Below are 27,665 nucleotides of genomic sequence, written 5' to 3'. Positions count from 1 at the left end.
GACTGCTTTGATCACCACTAATGCTGATTTCTGAGATCTTACTTTGTTGCAGGCACTGTGCCAAGCAATCTATCGAGTTATGTATGTTATTTAATCCTTCTAACAATTCTATCAGGTCAGAATGACTACTATCACTTCACCTTTGGGGACCCTGGGGAGTACTTAGCAAGGTTAAGTATCTTGGTTAAGGTCACCTGTTAGCCGAATGGCAGCATATGAACTCAAGATCTTGACTATTATGCTCAGCCATCTGCTAACTTTTTCAGTCTTTTTTCAGTCCAGGTGTGTTAGTCACTTAATCATGTCTGACTCTTTGTGACCCCATGGACTATAGCCTGCCAGGCTCCTCTGTCCATGGGATTCTCCAGGCAAGAAAACTGGAGTGGATAGCCATTCCCTTCTCCAGGGGATCTTCCCGACCCAGGGATTGAACCCAGGTCTCTCCCATTGCAGGCAGATTCTTAACCATCAGAGCTACCAGGGAAATGCTTCCAATCCAAGGATGGATCCATCCTATGATAATTTTCAAACAAATGTGTGATTACAGTTTTTCCTTACCTTGCTTTAAAACTGACCAGGGGCCCTGCCCTAAAGGATCTGGTTGGGGACTCTCTTTCTTGTGAGTCTTTCATTTAGTTCTCCCAAGAACCCCGCCCTTTCATCTATGGGAGTCCAGGGACCGCACCTCTCCAGGGTGCATCTTGGTCTGCTATTGTTGGAATTATTGAAACAACGTTCAGTGCTCCTTCTAAAAGTCATTGGCTGCTAAATCAATGGTGTGCTGCCCCCATGACCTGTTTCTTGGAGTTTTAGAAACAGTTGTTCCATGGATATATATTTAAAGAAAATGTCAGATTTCTCCCAGAGGCTCATGGGACTCTGCATTCATCTTTGCCCGGGATCAATACACCAGTGAGCTGGCTGTGACTTATGGCGGAATGAAGACGTTCCCTCCAGGGCGAGTCACTGTGGGAGAAGCACCATGTCCACGGAGTATTTTATTTCTGTCATATTGTTAAATAAGAAAAGAATTATATTGGAAAATAAAGAAACCCCTCTCTGAGGGAGCGGTTGCCTGATAGGGGTCTATTTTTTTTTTTTTTTTTTTTGAGGAAGAATTGAATGTTGAGAGTGGAAAATTTATCTCTTGGCTGGAGGGGCCGCCTGTTGGCTCTTAGCTGTGGCTGTGATTAAAATCCAAACAATCCCAGTTCCTGGCAAATGGAAGAGGGGGTCGTATTTTCTTGTCTGACTTCCTGATTAGTCCACATGGCGCCATCTGCCATGAGCCATGTAGACTGCCAGGGTCTGCCCAATGGAGCCTGTGGGCTGGGGTGTGGGGAAGGGTGGGGTAGTTCCAGGAAGAAAGACTGTTGGCACTGGAGGAGATGGCTCTGTGAGTTGGGGTGGCCAGATCCTCTCGAGGGTAGAGGTGTGAGGCTTCCAGCGACCTTCCGCAGGAACAGAAGGATCAAACTGGGGCTTTCGACAGCTTCTTAGCACATTTTATTCCTTCGTGGGGGATCTCTGCCTGCCCCAACCAGCCCTTCCTCTGATCCTTGATAGAGCAATGAATGCTGTTGGGATTCCCCGTCAGAAGGCTGAGTGTGTATGACTTTTCCAATAGCAGAGAAGGAGAAAGAAGAGACATATATTGAATCCCTAATGTGTATGAGGGCTTCCCCTGTGGCTCGGCAGTAAAGAATCCACCTGCCTATGCAGGAGGTGCTGAGATGTGGTTCAGTCCCCGGGTTGGGAAGATCCCCTGGAGGAGGAAATGGCAACTCACTCCAGTATTCTTGCCTAGAAAATCCCATGGACAGAGGAGCCTGGTGGGCTACAGTCCATAGGATCACAAAGAGTCAGACAAGACTGAGTGACTAAACAACAACAATGGATAAGAGGTCCAGTCTTATCCCAGGGAACAACCCCATAGTGGGGTGGGGATGTCCTTATCTTCCATTTTGACAGATGAGGGTTGGAGGCCTGGCCAAGTGAAATAGCTGATCCAACATCACAAGTAATGGGAATTAGTACTTTGATTATTAGCATTGCTACCACCCAGGTATGCACTTTTCAAAGACCAGCTCTTTTTTGACCCAACAGCCCCATAGCCCACATGCTTTGCATCTCCTTCCAGAGGCCACTCTCAACATGGCAGCTCCCCTTGGAATCAACAGGGGGGAGAAATGGAATCCAAAGGGGGGGAAAAATTCCAAACAAGTTAGCATCTCAGGGCCCTTGCCATATGCCAGACACTTCTTTTACTCATTTCTCATTTACTTTTGTGCGATGAAGGGTATGGTCTTAGCTGAGCATCAAGCCCATCGCTTCTCACCGGTCCGGGCTGTTTGTTTTTCTTACTGATAAAAACTGGAAGAATCTTTCGAGAGTTGCATCAGAGTAGCCAGCGTCTTCCCATGGCATGGGTTTGGAGAGGTTTGAGTTGGTGTTGCGCAGTGCTCACTGAAGTTTCTGGTTTTGGCAAGATGCTGTCTTCCCATTACCAAGAAGATGGGAACTGTCCGTTGAGAAAGCCGAGGGAGAATCAAAGAGATTGCCTCCGAGGTAAAGAATGAATTAGAAAGAAAAGAAGCTTGGATTCTGAATCCCATGATACAATTTAGGCAAAGGCGAGAGGCACCAGAGGATATAAACTCACAGTACAGAAACCCTTCAGAAATACCCTAAGGACCATTAGTGTATCTCCAACAGGCTTCTCTTAATACCCTGCACGCACAGAGCAGACATGATTAAAACAGATTGGAATATTTCATTTTCTTAAAGCACAGTGATAATTACGTCTGGTATAATCTGCAGATTTAATAGACTTGGTAAAATATTAACTTGGTTTCGGGGATGGTTTTGTGCTGATCCTGGCACTTTCCCTCTCCCAGTGCTGGCCCTGACTGCTTGCCACAGCTCTTCAAGTCACTAAACAAGCTGGTTAAGGGGTTTCCTGGTTGCTCAGTGGTTAAGAAGCCGCCTGCCAGTGCAGGAGACTTGGGTTCCATCCTTGGTCCGGGAAGATCCCACATGCCTTGGAGCAGCTAAGCCGTGTGCCACAACTACTGAGCCTGTGAGCCGCAGCCACTGAAGCCTGAGCAGCCTAGAGCCCCTGCTCCACCGCAAGAGAAGCCACCACAGTGAGAAGCCCGCACACAGCAACCAGACAGTAGACCCCACTCACTGCACAGAGAAAAACCTGTGCAGCAACGAAGACCCGGCACAGCCTAAATAAATAAAAAAGCTTCTCAGGTGACTCAGTGGTAGAGAATCTGCCTGCAGTGCAGGAGACCTGAGTTCAGTCCTTGGGTCGGGAAGATCCCCTGGAAAAAGAAATGGTAACCCACTCAGATATTCTTGCCTGGGAAATCCCATGGACAGAGGAGCCTGGTGGACTATAGTCCATGAGGTCTCAAAAGAATTAGACATGACTTAGTGACTAAGCAACCAACAACAGCAATATAAGTAAATAAACAATCAGACTAATAATACTGTTATTATAATAATAACCTGACCTCTTTATCGCCCCTGTAACTTCAGGAAGCATGTTAACATAGATCATCACTAATCCTCACAATAACTGTGAGAAAGGAAGATTGAACCCACTTACTCCCCTTTGTAGAAGTTAAAACAGAGCCTTGCAGAATGAAGTTACTTACTGTCTTCATATCCTAGGGCTGCCTTAACATGTTTCCACAAATTTGGTGGCTTCGAACAAAAGAAAATGATTTTCTCCCTGTTCTGGAGCCCAGAAGTCCAAAATCAAAGTGTCAGCAGGATACACACACTGCAGAGGCTCTAGGAAGAGCCCTTCCTTGCCTTTTCCAGTGTCTAGTGGCCTCTGGTGGTCCTCGGCTTGTGGTAGCACCACTCCAGTCTCTGCCTCCATCTGCACGTGGCCATCTTCCCCATCTCTTTGTCTTTGATCTTTCCCTCCCTCCCCCCTCTTTCTTTGGCTGCACAACGTGGCTTGTGAAATGTCCCTGAGCAGGGATTGAACTCATGCTCCCTGCAGTGACCACTGGGGAAGTCCTTTCCCTCCTTCCTCTTCTTTGGATACCGGTCCTTGGGTTTACGGTCCACCGTATTCCAGGATAATCTCATTTATGATTTCACTTGATTATATCTGCAAAGACTCTGTTTTCATAAAGGTCACATTCACAACGACTGGGACTTAAGGCTTTGGTCGAGGAGGAGACACTCTTCAATCTACTGTGGCCCCCCAAGTTGACACAGCTGGCTCAACTCAGATCTTCGGGTACATTTTTTACGATCGGGTTGTTGGCATCTTCAGGTGCCCTTTGGGCACATTTTCTCCTGTGACAACAGATTTGGGTCTCTGCCCCATTTTCCACTACCTGGCACCAGGATTGCCACCCACAGCACTGATACTGCGGAGGGGAGAAGAAAACCAGAGTGATGGCTGGCGGGGAATCAGTGTTTTCTAAACACCCAGTCTTGGTGTTGGCTGTTCAGCCAAGTGTCTGTGTGCACAGACTCAGATGAGGCTGAGTTAATCTGCAGGAAGCCCCAGGGGCCCTGCAATTAGGCCCCGGGCCATCTTGGGGCAAGGGCTGGGTGTTGGTAATCTGTGCTCCGAAGCAGCTGCTTCTGTATTATTCATGGGGCTGCCTGCATTATTGATGGAACCCGGGAAGGCTGGTTTTAGGCTCTGTCCCCTGAAGCCCTGGCTGAAGGCTCCACTGCTCCAGGCCGGACTGGATGGGAGAACAGACTGCATCATTTAGACCCAGGACTTGCCCTTCTTTGCTTCTGGTCCATTTCACTGATTTTTTGTTTTTTTAAAAAATAATTTTATTAATTAATTTATTTGGGGCCTATGCTGGGTCTTCCTTACTGCACGGGCTCTTCTCTAGTCGTGGCGAGTGAGGGCTCCTCTCTAGGTTTGGTGCGTGGGCTTCTCACTGCGGTGGCTTCTCTTGTTCCAGATCACGGGCTCTCGGGCACTCAGGCTTCAGTAGTTGCAGTTTCTGGCCCCGGGAGCACAGGCTGTATAGTTGGTGACGCCTGGGCTTAGTTGTTCCACCGCATGCAGGATCCTCCCAGATCAGGGGTCGAACCCGTGTCTCCTGCATTGGCAGGCAGATTCTTTACCCATGAGCCAGCAGGAAAGTCCCCACTGCACTGTTTGACTCTGTTATCAGATTGTGAAGATGACCGTGGATTTGCTCGTGAGATGCTTGTTGCACTACTGTTCTGAGTCTCAACATGCTCTCTGCTGTGTGTATGTCTCGCTGTCCAGGAGGACGGTCCAGAGGGATGGGGGAAGAACTCAGGGTTCTTCTGAAGTTTTCAGGAGACTCGGGGTTGGAGGAAAGGAACAAGTCTTGTGGTGCTTGCCTTCTGTAGGAGAAAGAGGGAAGGAAATAAATAAGCATTAGCGTGCCCATGCCCGGCGGGGTCTTAGCCATGCCCCACATATCTCACCAGCTCCTCCCACCAGCCTCAGGGTGCTGAGGCATCAGCCTCCTTTCTGGGGGACACTCCTGAGATGTGGGGAAGCGCAGTAGTGCAGAGCTCAGACAAGAGGCAGAACTGAATAAAGCGCGTGTGACCTGAAGCAGCCCGCCAAGCCTCTCACTCGTCTAGTGTTTTCCACCCAGGTGGGTAATTTGGATTTTTACAGCTACTTAATAATGAATGACCACATCTTGTCAAGTAAGCAACTGGGAAAAATCAGGCTGACCTGGTTCAGTTTGCATATATTCCAGCATCTGGACCCTCAATATCCTTCCAACAGGGCTGACAGGCCTCTCCTCGCAGCCCCTGCAGTGTGAATCCCAACCAGTTCTCCGCGTCCCTTCCCCCCAGGCAGGCTGGGCAGTTTCTTCCCTCCAGAAGAAACCTCTCTGGTTTTCTCCTGTCTACATTTTCTCTATTTTCTCTCTCATTTCTCAGCTGCTGCAGACGCATCTACCTTAACCCCAGGGCAAACCCCTCCGAGGGTCCTTAACTTCATCTCTCACTTTCCTGCCCTAGGACCTTCCCTTCCCCACCCCACCCCCTGGGCCTGCCCCCTACCCCAGCCCTGATATGTTTCCCTTTTTCCTTTCCACTGATTTCTTCTCTTCTTTCAACCAAAGACATTTCTCTCCACCATTAACTTCCTTGCCCTGGAGCATAAAACCTTGGGGTCATATTTTACTCTTTCCTTTTCTTCTACCTCCAATGAAGCACCAAACTTGACCTTTTCTTCCTTTATGATGTCCGCTCCATTTTCCCCTTGACTCTCCCCAATTTGATTGCAGAATTCCAAATTTGAATGCAGAGTTTTCCAAATTTGAATTAAGAGTTCCAAATTTGAATGCATCTTTTTGAATGAAGAGTTCCAAAGAACAGCAAGGAGAGATAAGAAAGAGATCACTTTGCACTCAGAGATCAGTGCAAAGAAATAGAGGAAAACAACAGAATGGGAAAGACTAGAGATCTCAAGAAAATTATAGATACCAAGGGAACATTTCACACAAAGATGGGCAGAATAAAGGACAGAAATGGTATGGACCCAACAGAAGCAGAAGATATTAAGAAGAGGTGGCAAGAATACAGAGAACTGCACAAAAAGATCTTCATGACCCAGATAACCATGATGGTGTGATCACTCACCTAGAGCCAGACATCCTGGAATGTGAAATCAAGTGGGCCTTAGGAAGCATCACTCTGAACAAAGCTAGTGATGGTGGAATTCCAGTTGAGCTATTTCAAATCCTGAAAGATGATGCTATGAAAGTGCTGCACTCAATATGCCAGCAAATGTGCAAAACTCATCAGTGGCCACAGGACTGGAAAAGGTCAGTTTTCATTCCAATCCCAAAGAAAGGAAACACCAAAGAATGCTCAAACTACTGCACAATTGCACTCATCTCACATGCTAGTAAAGTAATGCTCAAAATTCTCCAAGCCAGGCTGCAGCAATACGTGAACTGTGAACTTCCAGATGTTCAAACTGGATTTTAAAAAGGCAGAGGAACCAGAGATCAAATTGCCAACATCCATTGGATCATCGAAAAAGCAAGAGAGTTCCAGAAAAACATCTACTTCTGATTTATTGACTATAACAAAGCCTTTGACTGTGTGGATCACAACAAACTGTGGAAAATTCTGAAAGAGATGGGAATACAAGACCACCTGACCGACCTCCTGAGAAAACTGTATGTAGGTCAGGAAGCAACAGTTAGAACTGGACATGGACCAACAGACTGGTTCCAAATCAGGAAAGGAGTACGTCAAGGCTGTATATTGTCACCCTGCTTATTTAACTTATATGCAGAGTACATCATGCAGAATGCCGGGCTGGATGAAGCACAAGCTGGAATCAAGATTGCTGGGAGAAATATCAATAGCTTCAGATATGCAGATGACACCATCCTTATAGCAGAAAGCGAAGAAGAACCAAAGAGTCTCTTGATGAAAGTGGAAGAGGAGAGTGAAAAAGTTGGCTTAAAGCTTAACATTCAGAAACTAGTATCATGGCATCCAGTCCCATCACTTCATGGCAAATAGATGGGGTAACAGTGGAAACAGTGGCTGACTTTATTTTTTTGGGCTCCAAAATCACTGCAGATGGTGACTGCAGCCCTGAAATTAAAAGACGCTTACTCCTTGGAAGAAAAGCTATGACCAACCTAGACAGCATATTAAAAAGCAGAGATGTTACTTTGCCAACAAAGGTCTGTCTAGTCAAAGCTATGGTTTTTCCAGTAGTCATGTATGGATGTGAGAGTTGGACTGTGAAGAAAGCTGAGTGCTGGGGAGTTGATGCTTTTGAACTGTGGTGTTGGAGAAGACTCTTGAGAGTCCCTTGGACTGCAAGGAGATGCAACCAGTCCATCCTAAAGGAGATCAGTCCTGAATAGTCATTGGAAGCACTGATGCTAAAGCTGAAACTCCAATACTTTGGCCACCTGATATGAAGAGCTGACTCATTTGAAAAGACCCTGATGCTGGGAAAGATTGAAGGCAGGAGGAGAAGGGGACAACAGAGGATGAGATGGTTGAATGGCATCACCAGCTGGATGGACATGAGTTTGAGTAAGCTCCGGGAGTTGGTGATGGACAGGGAAGCCTGGCGTGCTGCAGTCCAAGGAGTCGCAAAGAGTCAGATACGAAGAGCAACTGAACTGAACTGAACTCCCCAATTTTTACCTCTCTATTCCAGGCTCTTAGTAACTGAGCAGCAGTTCTCTCATGGTGGTCCAGAGTCCCAGGGACCCCCAAGACCCTTACTGGCAGATCACAAGGTTAAATCTCTTTTCATAATAATCCTGCAATGTTATTTGCCTTTTTCACTCCCTTGTTCAAAGAAGTTTTCTAGAGGCCATGTGATGTATGCTAAATCCTTCCTCTGATGCTCAGTGGAGTTTTTGCTAATGCATTCTTGTGTTTTAATATTTTCCCAATTTTTATTTCTAATATGGTAAATTATGATAAGTATCATGCACCTGAAAGCTCTTTGAGACCCTCAGTCATCTATGAGGGAGAAAAGGAGTTCTGAGACCCAAAAGCTGGAGAGCACCGACCTGGAGCCTGCCAGTCTGGATGGTGCCTGCGTGTGCCTGAGAAAAGATGCCTCTTCTGGGTGGATAGAGCCCATACCTGGTGCCAGGTCTGGTCAAGGGCTTGCAGGCTGGATTTCATCTCTATTCCTCCCTTTGGCTGGGAGGACAAACTTCCCCACTGTACACCGTGACCCTGTGTTTCTCGGATGTCCTAACTCATGTCCCAGGCTCCAGCTTGCCTCCTCTCTGGTTCATCCTGTCCAGCATTGTTGGATTGCTCTTCTTACAATTTTGTCCACATCACTGTCCAACTACAAGGACTCCAGTGGTTCCCACTGCCTTCTGGATGCATTTCAAGCTTCTTGATGTGGCGGTGAATGTCCTCCACCATCTGGCTTTCACTTGTCCTTCCAGCTTTATTTCCTGGTGCTCCTTGACACAAACTCTCTGCCATGGTTCAACTTTATTTTTCTTGTTTTCACAGTCCAGTCAGTAACAGGCCCTCTAATTTTTCCCTAGTCACTCCCTCCACAAGCTCCCAAAGTCAGGGGTCCTGCTTACTCCTCTTAGAATCCCCTATCTAGCAATGCCTTGCCCGTGATAGATGGTGAGGAAGATGCATGGATTTTGGACTCCAACAGGCTGAGATTTGAGGCCCTGAGGCTTCCCCTATGACTCAACAAGTAAAGGATCCACCTGTAGTGTAGGAGACACAGGAGACGTGTTTAATCCCTGGGTTGGTAAGATCCCCTGGAGGAGGAAATGGCAACCCACTCCAGTATTCTTACCTGGAGAATTCCATGGACAGAGGAGCCTGGCAGGCTACAGTCCATGGGGTCGCAAAGAGTTGGACATGACTGAGCACGTAAATTCACTGCCACACACAGCTGAGGGACTTTGAGCACATGACTTGACTCTTCCAAACATGAAAGGGGGAGTCCCTCATCTGTGTGGTGATGGGACTTGGTTGTCTCCAAGTGTAGTTGTGAGAAGCAGATGCTTGATAAAAGTTAGTTCTTATCTCCTTTGCTGAATGAGTGTGGTGTGTGGAGAAAAATCATGGGTACTTTTAGACCAAGAGGATATCATACGGGGGTGTTTGCACATACTACCTTTGCGGTCCTGTTGGCTGGAAAACATTGATTCCTGCCCCCAAGGGCCTCTCTTTTCTTCTTTTATTTTAAATATTATTTATTTATTTGACTGTGCCGCATCTTTGATTGTCATCGTGGCATTCAGGGTCTTTAGTTGCGGTATGTGGGATCTAGTTCCCTGACCAAGGATGGAACCCAGGCCCCTTGTGTTGGGATTGTGAAATCTTGGACACTGGACCACTAGGGAAGTCCTCTCGTTTTTTTTTTTTTTTTCTCTTTTTGCCTGAAAGCTGGTTGATGGTCGTCTTCACCAAGATGAATGCTCCCAGGAAACAGGGACTGATTATTCATTTCTGTTTCAATAGCACTCACTCCAGGCAGAGCCAGACATGGAAGAGGTGCTTATGAAGGATTTTGTTGAATCTATGAAAGAATCAAGCTGGTCCCAAGATGGGCTTTGAGAAAATGTTGGAAATGGCTAACCACCTTCTCTCCAAGGAGAAAAGCTTCCTCCTTCCTTTATACTTACCTTCCTTCCACTTTTCTTCCTCCTTTTATTCATTCAACAGGTATTTAAGTGCCAGGCTCAGTTACAGGTATTGGGAATACGGCAGTAAACCTAACAGTCAATGTCTCTGACTTTGATGGAATTTAATTTTTATTTAGGGAGATAAAGCAAATAAATATTTATTTTTTTAAACTTTTTTCTTTATCTATTCTATATATAATAGTTTGCATCTGCTAGTCCCAAATTCCCAAGCAAGCAAATATATATTTAAACTGATGCTGCGCAGTGACAAATCCTAGAAGGAAGAAAATAGGCGAGAAGCTGGGCAGTGTGAGGGTGTGGGTTGAGGGTGACTTTCCCACAGAGGTGGTCAGAGAAGGCCATAGGAGATCAAGGGAGCTGATCTCACAGCTACGTTCTGGGTCCAAACTCTGTAGACGGAGAGGACAACAGGTGCAAAGGCCCTGAGGCAGGAGCATGCAGGTCATCCTGCTGACGTTGCCCCACAGTGAGGTCAGTGTGGCTGAAGAAGAGGAGGGGAGGGTGAGGTAGGTGATGAGAGGTGACAGAGTGTGGTGCCAATTCCATAGGCCTTTGACTTTGACTTTCAATGAGTTGGGAGGCCGCTTGGAGGGTTTTGAGGATAGGAGCTTCCCAAAATGACATAATTAAAAGGTCTGTTCGCCAGATGAGTTCAGTGGAATGGATTTTCTTTTTAATAAGTTTATTCATTTAGAAACTATAAATTTGTGAACTTCTGTGAAGTTACTTCTTTAGTTGTTCAGTCGCTCAGATGTGTCCGACTCTTTGCAACCTCATGGACTGCATGCAGCATTCCAGGCTTCCCTGCCCTTCACTGTCTCCCAGAGCTTACTCAAACTCATGTTCATAGAGTCAGTCCTGCCATCCAGCCATCTCATCCTCTGTGGTCCCCTTCTCCTCCTGCCCTCAATCTTTCCCAGCATCAGGGTCTTTTCCAATAAGTCGGCTCTTTGCATCAGGTGGCCAAAGTATTGGTGCTTCAGCCTCAGCATCAGTCCTTCCAATGTACATTCAGGACTGATCTCCTTTAGGATGGACTGGTTTGATCTCCTTGCTGTTCAAGGGACTCTCAAGAGTCTTTTTCAGTACCACAGTTCGAAAGATCAATTCTTTGGTGCTCAATACTTCTTTAGAGATGCTGCCAAATGCCTTCTCTCATGAGTCTGAGGAGCAGGTGGGTGGCCTTTGGCTTCAGGGCCCTGGGAGGGAGCGGGGCCTCCCTTGGTTCAGGGGTTCCCTTCCCTTGCTTCTCGTCCACAGGAGGTTGGAGCAGAACTTCTTCAACTGCAGCTGTGACATCCGCTGGATGCAGCTGTGGCAGGAGCAGGGGGAGGCCAAGCTCAACAGTCAGAACCTCTACTGCATCGGCGCCGATGGCTCCCAGCTGCCCCTCTTCCGCATGAACATCAGCCAGTGCGGTGAGCGAGGCCCCTGGCCCGGCTGGCTCCACGCCCACCTCCCACAGACCCCAGGGATGGTGCGGCACATCAGTAGAGGAAGCCAGGGCTTTCCATCCCCACTGCCCTCCCAGCCTCGAATTCTCCGCATTGGCTGCGGATCTGGCTCCCCTCTTACTTCCTGCTTGCTCCTGTCCCTTCATGAGCCAGCTGTGGGAAGGTTGGCTTCAGGCAGCAGTCCCCATTCTTTCTGGCACTAGGAACTGGTTTCGTGGAAGACAGTTCTTCCTTGGACGGAGGGTGGGGGATGGCATGGTTTGGGGATGATTCAAGTACATTACATTTATTGTACACTTTATTCCTATTTTTATTACATCAGCTCCACCTCAGATCATCAGGCATTAGGTTCTGGAGGCTGGGGACTCTTGGTTTCAGGGATGCAGAAAAGGGTTACGTGTGCCCTCTTTGTGATCGGACCAGAGTCCCTGCACCCTGTCAGTTTCTTATTAAGCAAACCTGAAGGAGTGCAGGTGCCGGTGTGGTCTCCGGGTCTCCTTTATCAGGAACGTCTAAGGGACTTTTAGAGAAGCAGATGTGTGGGCCTGATCACTCATCTCTGACTTACGAGATCAGAATGTCTGGGGATGAGTTTGGAAATGTGAATTTCTAGTGAGCTCCTCAGGGGAGTCTGAAGCGGATCAAAGTTTTGAGAGCCAGTGCCCAAAGTGGAAGATGCCATTTGATGTCATTGCTAGAGTTGCATGCCTTGAGCAACTGTCCTCCCCTCCAACCCTGCCCGCCATCCCCTCCACCAGTAAAAGCTGCATGGGCTTACGTCCTGAGATCTGATGTCTGGAGCTGGTGTGAGGCTTCTGAGACTTGGGGTACTTTTAAGAGGTCAAGCAGGTTGTGTTGTAGTCATTATTAGACAAAGCAGGAAGTGCCACCATTGCCCTCATGGACAGAGTTTTGGTCACAAGCTCTTCCTTATCTATTCACCTGCCCTGTCCTCCCTCCCAGACCTTCCTGAGATCAGCGTGAGCCATGCCAACCTGACCGTACGAGAGGGTGACAATGCTGTCATCACCTGCAATGGCTCGGGCTCGCCCCTGCCCGACGTGGACTGGATAGTCACGGGCCTGCAGTCCATCAACACCCACCAGGTAGGTGTGGCCTTGGGCCCTGGCACCTATTAGTCTTAATGAGCTGAATCATGAAGAGAAGCAAGAGATGTCAGAATAAGAAAGAAGAAGAGGGGAAGTTTGTGGTCCTCTCTCTACAAGAAGAAAGGTGGAGACTTGGGTGCCACCCACCCACAACTTTTTCTGGCCAAATTGATCTTAAGCAGACTATAAACATCTCTGTATCTTACCTTCCTCATCTGTGAAATGGGTATAATGCTGTCATTCACCTCATAGGGTAAGTGTGAGGGTTACCTGAGCTCTTAACTGTAGAGAGCTTGGCCTTTAGTCAGCGTGCCTTCACTGGATAGCCCTCTTTCACTTTCTGCCTGTCTTTCCTTTTGATTCCTGAAGGTGTTGGGGAGTTTGTTGGGGGAAGCTTGTGGAAACTGATTATTGTCTTGGTTTTGGTGCCATCATCTGATTTTTCTGTTTTGAATCTTTTTTAAAAATTTTTATGTGGTAAAGTATATGTAACTTAAAATTTACAGTCTTAAATGTTTTTTCAGTTATTATAAAATATTAGCTCTATTCCCTGTGCTGTACAGTATATCCCTGGAGCTTATTTTATACGTCTGATGGTTGTCTGTTTTCTTGGGGTTTTAGACAAATCTGAACTGGACCAACGTTCACGCCATCAACCTGACGCTGGTGAATGTGACGAGTGAGGACAACGGCTTCACCCTGACGTGCATCGCTGAGAACGTGGTGGGCATGAGCAACGCCAGCGTGGCCCTCACTGTCCACTGTGAGTGGGCCCCACTGTGGAGGGCGGCTGGGGCCCTGGGGGTCTCGGCACAGGAGGCTGGGCGGGGTGGGGCCGCTGCAGTGGGCCTGGTCCACTGGGAGGGCAGAGACTCCTGTGGGGCAGTTCTGGGCAAGTCAAGTCAGTCCTTGGCTAGTAACCCCAGAGAGTGTGTCCCTGTCCCTCAGAAGGTGCTGGGCCTCCAACTCACATCTGCTCACTCCTAAGTTGGTTCAAGTCTGCCTTTTGTTAAACCTCTAAAAGTTCTCTGAGGAGCTACTCCATAGAGACAGGGAATGGACAAGCATATATATGAATTGTTTTGGCTGGGAAATACATGTAGTCATGCACACTTCTTGGTAAATTACTGCTAATCACACCAAACACACACACACACACCAAAACCAGATATCTGAAGTTAATGACTTTCGTGCTTATCTATGCACCAAATGCAAGGATCTGGGGTCATTGAATGACCTTTAGTATGAAATTTTGTTTCTCTTTTGGCTTAACGAAGATGCTTTTAAGGGAAATTCTAGCGGGACTTCCCTGATGGTCCAGTGGTTAAGACTTTGCCTTCCAATGCAGGGGGTGCGGGTTCATTCCCTGGTTGGGAAACTAAGATCCCACTTGCCTGGAGACCAAAACATAAAACAGAAGCAATGTTGTAACAAATTCCATAGACTTTATAAATGGCCAACATTAAAAAAAATAAATCTTAAAAAAAAAGATAAATTCTGCCAACTTGTCTTACATTCTTAGTCTTCCTTTAGCCAAGAGGAACTCATCTCTTTAAGGAATTCTTAGACAGTATAGTAGACTGAATGTTTATGCCCCACCCCCCAACAAAGGTCATGAGAGGGACCCTCCGGTTACAGTGGATCCAGGAAGCTTGGGCGAAGACAGACATCTCTTCACCCATTTAGGGATGGTGTTGGTTTGGTGGGGGCTATGGGACTTCCGATTCCCTTAGTCTTTTTAGAGCTGATGTCGAAGAATTGGGGCTTCTCAGGTAGCACAGTGATAAAGAATCCACCTGCCCATACAGGAGACGCTAGACCCCTGGGTTGGGAAATGGAGAAGGAAATCGCAACCCACTCCAGTATTCTTGCTGGGATAATCCCATAGACAGAGGAGCCTGGTGGGGTACAGTCCATGGGATTGCAAAAGTCAGATATGACTGAGCATGCATGCACGCATGAAGAATTGGGCTGCCTGCCCCAGCTCCTGGAAGGCTGCTCGAGGACATGGGAGGTTCCGTGTCCTGGGCTTCAGCTGGCCTGTCCCCTGGCAGACCCCCCGCGTGTGGTGAGCCTGGAGGAGCCCGAGCTACGCCTGGAGCACTGCATCGAGTTCGTGGTCCGTGGCAACCCGCCACCCACGCTGCACTGGCTGCACAACGGCCAGCCGCTGCGTGAGTCCAAGATCATCCACGTGGAGTACTACCAGGAGGGCGAGGTCTCTGAGGGCTGCCTGCTCTTCAACAAGCCCACCCACTACAACAACGGCAACTACACCCTCATCGCCAAGAACCCCCTGGGCACCGCCAACCAGACCATCAATGGCCACTTCCTCAAGGAGCCCTTTCCAGGTGAGGGTGGAACTGCCCTGGGGTGGCCGATCCCTCCAGGCGCTCAGGGGGGTCGGGGTGTGGGGGCTTGAGGGGTGAAGCAGCGTCAACACGGATACCATCATCACCAGCAACCACACACACTTTGCAACATCTTCGGCCACCACCAGAGTTTTATATAAATTAGATACAGTCTCTGTTTTCTGTTAGTGGTCACAGTAAAAACCAAGGCCTCTTGGAAATACACAGCTATGCATATAAGGGTATACGGTATTATGGTAGAGTAAGTAGGGACTTGGGAACTGGGTCGGAATGGTGGGGAATTTGGACCCAGTCCTTTGTTTGTTGGGGGATTCTGGGCCTGATCATTACCTCAACATCCTCATCTGTGAAATGGGCATGATGGTACTGCTCCTATAAGAATCTTGTGACTTTTATTAAATAACTTAAAGTAGACAAAGCGTGTGTCTCAGGCTTTGGTACCTAATGATGGTTTGATGATCTTCCATGTATGAGGCTTCAAGGTCTCTCTGATTCATCCCCACGTTTAACAGACAAGTTAAATCTCTTTCCACTTGCTGGGTAGAAGCAAGGCTTTGCCTGGGGTTGATGCTTCCAGGCCTGTGGCTCCTTCCCTCTAATGCTGTGGTGATTTGATGGGTGGGGAGTTCCTGATGCCCTCAACCTGAATGGTGCTGACATCCAGTGGATGGGTGGGGGAAGGAGAGGTCATTGAAATAATGAAAAAATTTTGTTTGAATATTTGGGAAGGGAGTCTGTCTTTGTCTGGGCTGGAATATTTCCAATATCTTCCTGAAGTTGGAGGAGAAGAAAACACTCCAAGAGTTTAGTGAAGGTGGCTGCAGCATCTCTTGGTAGATTTGGCAGCTGATAAGTTTCTATTAGTGAAGTCATGTATCTTTGATGACCTTGCTGATTTCTGCTGGGAACAAGCTAGAGGACCTCTCAGCCTTCAATTCCTAGAAATCCAGGCTTCTAATGAGGTAAAGGGTAAAGCAGATATCAGTAAAGATATCAGTGAAGACTGATATCATGCGCGCGCTCACACACACACACACACACACTCACACGGCAGAGGAGGACTAGCGCTGCAGCACCTGCTTATGTGAAGGTGACTTTACAAGGTACAGATAACCATCAGGGAGCAGCTCCAAGGGGCCTTTTAAATCTTAGCACAAGGAAACTTGAACTCTGGAGACTCTGAGAGACACTCCGGGGAGACGAGACTGCCTGGGAAGCTAAATTCTTGCACGGAGTTCTGTGGAGCAGCGATGACACCGTCGCTCAGGAGAGGACTGAGAATGTGCCAATGCTTGAGACCCTGGCCATCCCATATGGTCTGACACTTCCATCATCATTCCTAGTATACCCAGTAAAGGGCCTCAGGACACTTCCCACCGTGGGTCACACGGGGCTTTTTAAGAACTGGAAGAGTCCCGGTCGGCACTGTGGAAGCAGCGAGCTTTAGATGCCGAGATGCTTTGCTTTTCAGGACCGTAAAGTCAGGCTAGGCTTTGTTGGCATTAAGGGCTGGAGTGGCCCTTTGCCCTGCTCATGCCCATCTGGTGATTAGAGAATGGACTCTGTTTTTAAAGAGGAGGTGTATGAACACTGATGGGGGAAAGGCGAGGTGGGATGAATTGGGAGATTGAGGTTGACATGTATACTCTACTGAGTATAAAATAGATAACTAACGAGAACCTACCGTATGGCACGGAGAACTCTGCTCAATGTTCTGTGGGGACCTAAATGGGGAGGAAACCCAGAAAAGAGGATTTATGTGCGTACGTATGGTGATTCACTCTGCTGTGTGGCAGAAACTGACAGGTCATTGTACAGCGACTATCCTCCAATACATGTTTTCTTTTTTAAAAAAAGAGGAGAATCTACACTCCCTCATGAGTGAGGAGTGAAGCCCCTGCCAAGTGATGCTTCTGTTCTCAAAGGGAAACTCCTGGGATCTGGAGAGAGGGGGAGCCCTTGAATGTTTGAGAGGTGGGGCAAGACCCTCCGGCTCCTGTCCACAGAGGGTGTGCTGGCTGTGGGGCAGCAGAAGCAGTGGAATGGTGCGGGGCATGGCTTTTCCCACGGGGAGGGAAGCCCTTCTCTGAGTCCTCCCAGCCATACGTACACCTTCTCTGTCCCCAAGAGACACAGTTGCCCCGCCTCATCACCTCTGGACACCCCTATCACCTATCGACTCTAATCAGGCCAGTTGTTCTCCAGGAGCGGTCCCCAGAGCAGCAGCGTCCACACCACCTGGGCAGGTGTTAGAACTCAAACCCTAGAGCCCCACCCAGACCTACTGAGTCAGGACTTGTGGGGTGGGGCCCAGCAGTCTGTGTCTTAACAAGCCCTCCCACCCTGAAAATTCAGATGCTCTTATTTGCCAACTGCTGGCGTGGCATGTGGTGGACCGAGGAGGCAGGGGAGAGGGTGGAGTCACAGAGGAGCTTGAAGGCAAACCGCTCACCTGCACCCTGCCAGGGCCATCCTGTGCGAAGGTTTGCTTGTTCGTAAAGGAATCAATGGATGATGAAACGGCAGTGACAGGGAAGAGATGGGCCAATCGTGTCGGTGACAAAGTAGCTAGGCATTCAGGAGAGTCGGTTATCTGGTGACGCAGGCAGTAAACTGCACCCCTGCTGAGCCCTGGGTGCAAAGGCTCTTGGTGGGTTCCTGCTCTTCCCTTGCTGTAAAGTGGTGGGGAGGTTGTATTTGTCATTTGTACCCGTCTTGCTTCCAGGCAGCAAAGCATGGAGGTTAAGAGTCCAAGGTCTGAAATCAGACAGATTGAGGTGCAAACTGCATCTGTGGTCCTACTGGAGAGGTGGCCTCAGCTCCTAGAATGGAGCTTGGCACACGGTGGGCATGAGATGCCTCTGCTTCTTCATCTGTAAAATGGGGATGGTAACCGGAGCTGCTGCCTAAATAGTCCGAGGATGAATGAAGTGATGTCTGCCAAGTGTTTTGCCCTATGTCTGGACAGAGGGATGGTTCAACTGCTGTTGGCCATGATTCCAGGTGGAGATTTAAGGAGTTGAGTTCAGGAGTTCTAGAATTGGTAGTCACCCTGTAATCAAGCTGGGAAGTTCTAACAGACCGTCTTCAGGCAGTTTCATCGAAGGTGGTAGTTATGGAGTCACAAGCTAGGGTTCAGATTCTCACTCAGCTGCCCATCAGCTCTGTGATCTCAGGCAGCTTATTCAGCCCTCTTGCTTCTGCCTCAGAGATGGTGGTGAAGATTAATTCACAGACACTGGATCAAACTGCCTAAAATATCTCCCACAGTGCTTGGTACAGAGTAAGAGCAGAACTAGTTTGTTTTTATTTTTATTTTTTTAAAAAAACATCCAAGGACAACTGAAAGTGGATTTGTTTGGGGAGGGGATGGAGATCTGAAGGTGAGGGTCTTCTTTCTTGACTGTTCGTGGGTCCGAGGCCCACAGGAGAGATTGGATTGAAATGAATACACTGAGTGGAGACGTCTGAAGATGCAGAGGCTTCGATCAGAGGATTTTCTCCGAGCAGGACATTGAGATGAAAATATGCTGGGAAAGCTTTTTGTAAGCTTCACATCCTATGCAAATGTTGGTGGTTCCTTCTGCATTTACAGGGAAGCACTAGAATGTTCTGCCTGGAGTTTAAGCCTTAGTGTAGGAGCCAGTCCTTGGAAAGGAAGATGTGTTCTAGAAGCATGGAATCTTCTTTCATGTTCCAGGATCTTGGAGGGGCCACCAAAAAGGATCTGGGTGTAAGAGTGGGACTGTGAGGAGTCAGGGATCTGAGTGTCAGGGGAGGCTGAGGATCATGTCAGGGTCAGGGTGGTACCTGGAAGGTCACCATGAGGGATCCTTACATAATGATGTGATAGGAAGGGAAATGTTGCCAAGAGAGTGTGTGTGTGTGTGTGTGCACGTGTATGTGTATGTGTTTGTATGTGTGTATGGGCGAATGTGCACGCACACATGTATGTGTGTGCATACACGCATGTATGTACATGCATGTATGTGTGTGCATACATGCATGTATGTACATGCATGTATGTGTATGCATTTGTGTATGTATGAAAGAATGTATGTTTTTGTGTGTGTGCCTGTATGTGCATGTATGTGTGTATGCATGGTGTGCATGCATGTGTATATGTATGTATGTGTGTATTTATGTGTGTGTATGTGTGTATGCAAGGGAGGTGTGTGTATGTGTGTGCATGTGTGTATGGGTGAATGTGCTTGTATGTGTGTTTATGTGTACATGTGTGCCTGTATGTATGCATGTGTTTTTTACGTGTGTGCATGTATGTGTGTGTATGTGTGTATGCAAGGGGTGTGTGCGCGCACATGTGTATGTGTTTGTATATGTGTGAATGTTCATGTGTGAGTATGTGTGTGCATTTATGTGCTTATGTGTATGTATGTATGTGTACGAGTGTATGTGTGCATATATGTGTCTATTTATGTGTGCATGCACATGTATGCAGATGTGTGTGTATGTGTGTTTGCCTGCACTCCTGCAACAAATATCTGTGAATACCTGACAAAACATTTAGGAACAAGTGAGCTGCCATAACTCTTGAATTCTCCTTTTTTCATTTGGCCAGGAAGTCTCTTCATTGTGACAGCAGAAACCAGAATTCCCTCAGGGCCCTGGGTACCACCAAGGGGAGACACCATTGTGCCAACGCCCTTAATGGTATCAAGGCTGGCTTCTTTCCCCTCAGGAACTTGTTGAGACTAGAATGTGCTCCCAGCCTGCCGGTGCTGGGGACGCGGAGGGGGCAGCCGCGTGTGGCCGTCTGGGCGGGGTGGGCCGAGCATGTGGACGCCTGGCGCAGCTCCCTCCCCTGTCCTCACATCTGAAGCCAGGCCATCTCTTCACATCATCACGTCTCAGTGCATCTCTGTCTGTCTGGATGCAAGCTGCCGCCTCCCTTCTCTTTTCTCTGGACCCCACTGGCTTTTCCCACTGAGTTTTTCTTGAGGAGTTTGGGATCTGGAGGAGGCAGATGCCTTCCATTCGTGCCCGGTCCCCTTTGGGATTCAGATGCTGCCTTGGCACTCTAGTCCAGTTGTTCTCCCAGCCTGCTGGTGCAGGCAGAGATGAGGACCACTCTTGGGTACCATCCTCTTCCAGGGTGAAGTTTCGAGTCCTCCCACAGGTTAAACAGAACCCTGGAGGTCTGCTGTTCCAGGTCTCATGTGTTTCCTGGGTGAATACATGTCTCCAGGCTCCTGCAAAGGAGCTAAGCATTCATAGGCTCACCGAGAGATTACAGGGTTCACAGATTAGGCCAAAACATTTGGCTGACATGAGACTATTCTCCAATAAAGAAATGCCTTATGAGAAATATGCAAATCAGTTTTAACTATGAGTTGATCTGGCACGTCTGTTTTCTCTGAAGCCACAGCTAGGGTCCTTTGACCCCCATCTTCCTCCCAAATCAGGTAATTGGTCACTTGAAGTTTAGAAGAGGCTGGGGGTATGAAGGGCATGCTCAGGAATTTGGGCAAAGCTGTATTGCTGTCCCTTGAAACAACAAAAAGCAGATGATGAACAAGAAATCTATTCACAGTGCATTGACTGTGTGTAGAACTTTCTTTAAAGGACTCCTTCCTTATAGAAAGCATCCTTTTCTCCACAGGTAGTTAGAGAATGGAGCTACGGCTGCAATGACTGAAAGCTTAGTTAGCCAAATGCCTGGTAAATAGAAGGTCCATGAGGAATGAATGAATGAGCTGTTGTTTTCAGGGTGTGGTAGGCTTGTGACAGGAGGAGCTGTACTACAATGCAGGGGTTCTCAAAGGGAGCAGCAGCATCCTCATCACCTGAAAACTTGGTCAAAATGCAAATTCTCAAAACCCACTCCAGACCTCCTGAAACAGAAACTCTGGGGTGAGGACCAATAATCCGTATTTCTTTTTTTAAAAAGTTAAAAACTTTTAAAGTTCTTGATTTTGAAATAGATTGGGATTTACACCTCCCCGCCAAATTGCAAAAGAGTACAAAAGACTTTCTTACACCCTTCACCCAGCTTCCCCCAATGTTGCCATCTTACATAATCACAGTGCAGTGATCACAACCAGGAGTGACACTGATACAACCCTATTACCTAATCTACAGACTTTATCTAAATTTTATCAGTTGTCCTTCTCTTCTCGAGATCCAATCCAGGATTATACATTGCATTTGGCTGCCATGCTACCGTATTCTCTTAGTTCTTCAGCCTCTCTTTGTCTTTCATGATCTGCGTCCTTTGAAGAATCCTCACTAGTTATATGTAGGCCATCCTACAGCTTGGGTTTGCTTGGCTTTCTCACAGTTGAATGCCAGGTATGCATTTTTGGTAAGAGCACCACAGAAGTAACATTGTACCCTTTTGGTGCATCGTGTTGGGGGTACATGATGTCTGTACCTTTTATTACCTGTAATGTTAACTTTCTCACTTGGTCAAGATGGTGTCTGCCAGGTTTCTCCACTGCAAAGTGATAGTTTTTTTCCCTTCTGTAATTAATAAGCATCATATTTTGAAGCTTTATAAATGTCATTTCTTATCATTCTTTCACATATTAATTTTAGCATTCATTGGTGATTCTTGCCTGAATCAAATATTAACGTGCCATTTGTCAATGGTGATTTTTTTCTAGTTCCATCCTTTCCTCTCTATTTATTAATTGGAATTTTATTGTAAGGAAGAGCTTTCTTTTTCTTCCTCATTTGTTGATTAAATTACTTCTTACATCAGTATGGACTCATGGGTATTTATTTTGTTCTGTGAATTACAATCCATGTGTTAATTTGCTAAAGCTGCGATGAGGAAAAGTGTCAGGGACTAAATGGCTTAAGCAGCATAAATTTATCTTCTTACAATTCTGGAGGCTTGCAGTCTGAGATCAAGGTATCAGAAGGGTTGGTTCTTTCTGAGCCTGTCTCCTTGGCTTGCAGGTGGTTGTCATCTCCGTGTGTCTTCATCTGTCTCTGTATAACTATATCCTAATGCCCTCTTATAAGGACACAAGTCATATTGGATTAGTGCCCACCCTAATGAGTTTATTTTTTCTGAACTTTTTGCAAGGGGAGAAAAATATTTATTTTTTTAATTGGAGGATAATTGCTTTACAATGTTGTGTTGGCTTCTGCCATACAACAGTGTGAATCAGTCATAAGTATACATGTGTCCCCTCACTCTTGAACCTCCTTCCCACCCTCCTATCCCACCTATCCCTCTAGGTTGCTAATGGCTTTAACTTAATTACCTCTTAAAGACACTATCTTTAAATATAGTCATAGTTTAAGGTACTAGGTGTTAGGACTTCCACGTATGAATTTTGGGCAGCTCATAACATAAATAAATAATTCAGCTCATAACAACCTATGACTGTCATTATATTTTGTTGCTCAAATCATCCCCAAATTGGCCATTGGAAACCCCTCACGGTGGCTCCTGCATCCTTTCTTCCTTCCCCTAATAATTTTTGTATGCTTTCTTGCTTTTCAATACCACAAGGTGTTCTAGGTACACCTTTTACTTTTTCTTCCCCACCCCCGGAATTATGCATTTCTCCAAGAAGCCCTCATTCTTTCTGCTGGAGGATGGTAGTGGTCATCTCCTGGATGCTTCTGTGTCAGGCTGAAGTTTGAGAATCTCTGATAAACTGGTTCCGAGCCCAGGCTTGAATCCAGGTGTATCCCTTCTTAGATGAGTGACATTCAATTAGTCACTTGATCTCTATATGTCTTTTTACTCTCCTGATGAAAGGGTGTAATGCTACCCATCTCCCAGGGTGGATATAAGGATTGGGTGATGTGTTACATAAAGCATTTTGCACACCCCCATCTCATAATCAATGCCCAATAATGATTGGCTTTCATTATTAGGTGATCATTTCTAAAGGCTGAAGACTCAATAACACATTTTCATCTGGGAAATAGATTCTAGAGGGATCCCCAAGCATGTCTCAGTGACCTCTAGAATAAACTTTACAATTGGGAATTGTGACTGAGATCACAATTCCTGGCGTTTCCCAGGAAGATCACCGAAGCCCATCCTGCAGCATTTCTTCTGGGCTCTAATGTTCCGCCAGCATCCCCAACACACTGCATACCTGAGGGAAGGCTGTGGGTGCGATGCGGAGTCTAGATTTAATTCTTCATCTCATGTTTTGGTTTCTAGTCTCCAGGTGGGCCAGGCCACCTCCCTTGAAATCCAGGAGTTTTAGCTCTTATTCCTTTATTTAGAAGACCACCTTCTAAAGAGTAAAAAGGGGTGGGGGAGGGTTGACATGCCAAGGGTTTTAGCTTTCAGTTGCCAGGGCAACAGGGGATCATGGTGAGTGGGAGAGGTCATAGCTATGAAGAAGATAGAGCGAGGCTGTTCCGATTTTTATTATGTTTGTTAATTATCTCTGTCTTTTTTTTTGCAGAGAGCACGGATAACTTTGTCTCTTGTAAGTCTCTTTTACCTTTTGCTTTGAAAGTGATTTATTCTGATACTTTGGTGACTACTGAGTCCAGATAGCCCTCTTTCCTGTTCTATCACCATCCCCAGACCCATGGCCGCTGACAGGATCTGAGTGAACCATGAAAGGAGAGTAGAAACTCTTCTTGGGCAGTTCCAAGCCCATGCCTCTTAGACGGTCACTTGCTGCCTCAGTTTTCTTGCAGTTTTCTAGGGTCTGACCATGTTGCAGGTCTTCCTACCCAGACAGAGAGAGGTGGTGTTAGGAAGGATGTGGGGTTCACATGCCCCGGTGGACCCGTGTTGAGCATCTCAGTTGTTCTTGCAGAGAGAATGTGGAGCCTGTGATGTTAGTGTTTGTCACCTGCTTCAAGAGCCAGGGAATTTGGCCAGAACCCACCCAGGTGGTGCTAGTGGTAAAGAATCTGCCCGCCAATGCAAGACACCTAAGAGACATGGGTTCAATCCCTTGATCAGGAAGATCCCCTGGAGGAGGGCATGGCAACCTGCTCTAGTATTCTTTCCTGGGAAACCCATGGACAGAGGAGCCTGGCGGGCTACAGTCCATGGGGTCGCAACTGAAGCGACTGAGCATGCAAGACGAGTGGAGCTGTGACTGGCAAGGTCTCCCACAGCCTCATCTGTCTTTGAATGAAATTATTGAGGCTCAGTCTATAAGCGATTCGGGGCCAGGACTAGACAACTCCCAAAGGATTTGGGGGTTTGCTCATGGACTGTAGGGGAACCCATATTTATTTCTTTTCCTTTTGTCCCCCATGGGAGAGGAATAGTGACGGCCGAGGTCATTTCAGCTTCCTGTGTGGCCTGAGACAGCAGACAGTCCTTTTTTAGGACATGCATTGCTGTTCGGCTCAGATGTAAATATCACCTGTAATTCCTTTATTTGTCCTTGGCCTTAGTGGACTTGTCATCTCACAGAACATCCCTCCGGAGAAATTTGAACCGGGGGTGTCTCTGGACAAGTTGGTGATTCCAGATGGAGGTCTGAGGGAGGCTTGGCTGCCCCTCCAGGCCTTGCTGGGAAGACCTGGTGTTTCCTAGTCAGATAAACTTGCTGCTTAACTGAAGCTGCCACTGTGCTCTGAAATCTGCCTCAGGGCAATGAATAGTGGGTAGTTTGTGGGGCCACAGGCCTCCTGGATCTCACTGAGGAGATCCAGGAAGGGCATAGAAAGAAGGGACAGGATAAGGGACGCAGAGAGGAGCTGTGTGTAGCCAGAGCTGCCTTCACTGACACAATGGGCTGAGTCCAGACCCTGGCTGTGATCGCAAACCATCTCCCTTCCTCTTATCTATCCAATAGCTCATGGCCTGTGTTGCCCAGGTTAGGGTTAGGCTATTTATTCTGGGATATGAATCGGGGGATGAGAGTGAAGACTCTTTATGCCTAGGCAGTCTGTCCTTGAGCTGTCAACACCTGCCAGGGAGCCTTTGGGGGTCTGGTCTCTGGGGACCCCTGCAAAGCCTGGCGAGATCAGACAGTCTGACTTCCAAGGGATATTCTCTAGGAAGAACTTTCGAGAAGGTTTGGGAGTTGGGTAAGAACTGTGGGGGAGGTTCTCGTGGCCAGCAAACTAACTACTTTTATGTTTTTCTGGTTGGTTTTCAGTCTACGAAGTGAGTCCCACCCCTCCTATCACTGTGACCCACAAACCAGAGGAAGACACTTTTGGGGTGAGTCACTTCTTGGTCAAGAGAAAGGTGTTTACTGATGCAGTGGTTTTCCGCCTTCTGTTTTAAGACGTCAACTTTTCCAAACACTCCCTTGTTTGGGAACTATTAGCATAAAGAAGCCGTGATGAATGACCTCCTCTCAGGTGGTTGAAACCTGATGAGAAAAATAATTCATTGTTTGAGGATCTGCTTTAAGCCCCGGGGCTTGGAAGAGAAGAGTTTGAGAATTCCCACTCCATTAGCAACCAGCTGGGCCTGATTTGAAGGGGCTGCTAATTGTACAACCTTTTACAAAAGTCAGAGTTGCCCGGGGTATCTTCTTGGGTGGGAGTTGCCCCTACCCCACTCTCAGAGCCTGAGATTCCTCTGGGGAGGAAAGGAAAGAGGTCTTTTTAGAATCTCATGGATAAGAATATTACCCCAAGCAGGTCAACGTGAAGATGCAGGATTTACTTGCTAATTAAACCACAATGAAACAATAGAAGAAGCCTCTGTGGGCTTCCTCCTGTGTCTGTTGGGATGGCCCCAGCTGAGAGGGCTCAGAACACTGAATCATGGGAGTTTTCTCTAATCGATTTGGGTAATTTATTTTTTGATGTTAGTAGAACCTCGTAAATTATGTCTTCTCAAGACTTTCCAGTCTGAGAAGTTCTGGAGTTTTCTGAAGTTCTGGGAGGGCTCTGGTTGCTACTGTAATAGGACTGTTCTCCTCTGAGCCCGTCTGTTACTCACACAACCCTCGGGTTTTCAGTAACAGTGCTTGCCTGTCTCTGTTTGGCTCCTAACAGGTGTCCATAGCAGTTGGACTTGCTGCTTTTGCCTGTGTCCTGTTGGTGGTTCTCTTTATCATGATCAACAAGTATGGGCGACGGTCCAAATTTGGAATGAAAGGTAAGGTGGGCTGTTCATTTGCGAGGGTCGCATTGGGGAATCATGGCTCCGTTTGATCAAAAGATGCTGTTTTAATCTCTCTCTGCTCTCTGAGAGGGTCTCTCGTGGTGGGCTTAAGTGGCCCTGGCTGGTGTCTCCTGTCTATACCTTTATTATTGGTAGTGATGGATTGAAGGCAGTGTTGGTGTCTGTGGGGACCAGACTGTGGACCACGTGGTTTTTCTGTGATGACCGAAAACATGGCTTCAATGGGCTGGTGCCAAGATGATGCAGAGAGGTTAAGAAAGTAAAGTGAAAGTTTATTTAAACAAGGATACACTCCCAGAGGGAGAGCGGGCAAACAGATGAGGGACTCATCTCATCTGTCTGGGTCTCTTTGGCAAGCCAGTTATGAGGGGCATATAAATGAATGGGCAGAATATTCACTGGGGAAGGAGGGGTTTGGGGGTAGACTTCCCTGATTTGTCATCCCAGCTCCATTTTCCCGAGGGGAGGAGGAATTTCTGTCCCTGTTTAGCTTAGATCAAAAGTGTCATGGCATCTGTGCATGATGAGTACTTCTTATCTGTAAGGCTAATCTTGTTATAATGAGAGTGTGTGTGCGTGCTAAGTCTCTTCCGTTGTGTCCGACTCTGTGGACTGTAGCCCACCAGGCTGCTCTGTCCATGGGATTCTGGAGTGGGTTGCCATGCCCTCCTCCAGGGGATCTTCCCTACCTAGGGATCAAGCATGCATCTCTTATGTCTCCTGCATTGGCAGGTGAGTTCTTTACCAATAGTGCCACCTGGGAAACCCAGTTCCGTTATTAGAGCCCAATGACTAAGAGATGACACTTAGACTCAGGAGATTCCTGCCTTTCCCCACCTTTCTTTGTCTGCTGCTTGAGCCCTTATCACCCAAAATGTGTGGTTTCCTGTCAGTCTGAAGGTCCTTGCTTTCCTTTGTCTGCCTACGGACCCCTGTTTTTTATAGGATACGTGGTTTCTGGCCACCTGGCTCCTGCCCCCATTTCTCTGCTCATACCTAGCTACCTGTCTCCTGAAACAAAGTGACTATCTGAGTTACTGGGTTTTGCCCTTGTCTGCACCTATACGTGGAGCTGTGATGAGAAGGCATTCAGAGAGCTAGATGTTGGTGGTAGTCTCTGGCATTGAAAGGGGCCCATGCAGGGTATTCCAGCCCCTAGCTCTATACAGAGTTCCAGAAATGATGCCAACAGCATCATGATTGCTAAATCTGCTGACCGGTTTCCATGACACAGAGCACTCAACCCCATGACCGCTGGGATCGGGCTTGGGACATGGCTCTCCACCAAGACTTGGGTTAAGGGCACTCACACGAAATGGGTTAATATGGTAAATTAGCATCCATCTGCCTGGTCCCAGGATGGATCTGATCAAATGGCTCAAGGGAGGCTGGGTACCAGTGCTTAAACAGAAACTTGAATATCAAGATATATTCCCAGCTGGGGTTTCCATTTATGGCTGATGTTAATAGGAGATGGGTGGGGAGGGCTGATGAAGGGTTTGACAGGCTATCAGGTT

General features: G+C 47.4%; 1 protein-coding gene across 8 annotated transcripts in view; it reads left to right on the top strand.

The window, feature by feature from the left end:
* Window positions 1–27,665, top strand: part of NTRK3 (neurotrophic receptor tyrosine kinase 3) — a 419,093-nt gene that overhangs the window by 120,806 nt on the left and 270,622 nt on the right. For all 8 annotated transcript variants that reach the window (XM_043922244.1, XM_043922243.1, XM_043922240.1 and 5 more), the window contains 7 exons: window positions 11,427–11,584; window positions 12,584–12,726; window positions 13,351–13,492; window positions 14,784–15,080; window positions 23,501–23,524; window positions 25,166–25,230; window positions 26,019–26,121. In XM_043922244.1, coding sequence (XP_043778179.1) covers window positions 11,427–11,584; window positions 12,584–12,726; window positions 13,351–13,492; window positions 14,784–15,080; window positions 23,501–23,524; window positions 25,166–25,230; window positions 26,019–26,121 — 932 coding nt within the window. The remainder of the gene's footprint in view (window positions 1–11,426; window positions 11,585–12,583; window positions 12,727–13,350; window positions 13,493–14,783; window positions 15,081–23,500; window positions 23,525–25,165; window positions 25,231–26,018; window positions 26,122–27,665) is intronic.

This window comes from Cervus elaphus, chromosome 13 (assembly GCF_910594005.1).
Source record: "Cervus elaphus chromosome 13, mCerEla1.1, whole genome shotgun sequence".
In the NCBI taxonomy this organism is placed as follows: domain Eukaryota; kingdom Metazoa; phylum Chordata; class Mammalia; order Artiodactyla; family Cervidae; genus Cervus; species Cervus elaphus.
This window is presented reverse-complemented; position numbering and strand designations above follow the sequence as displayed.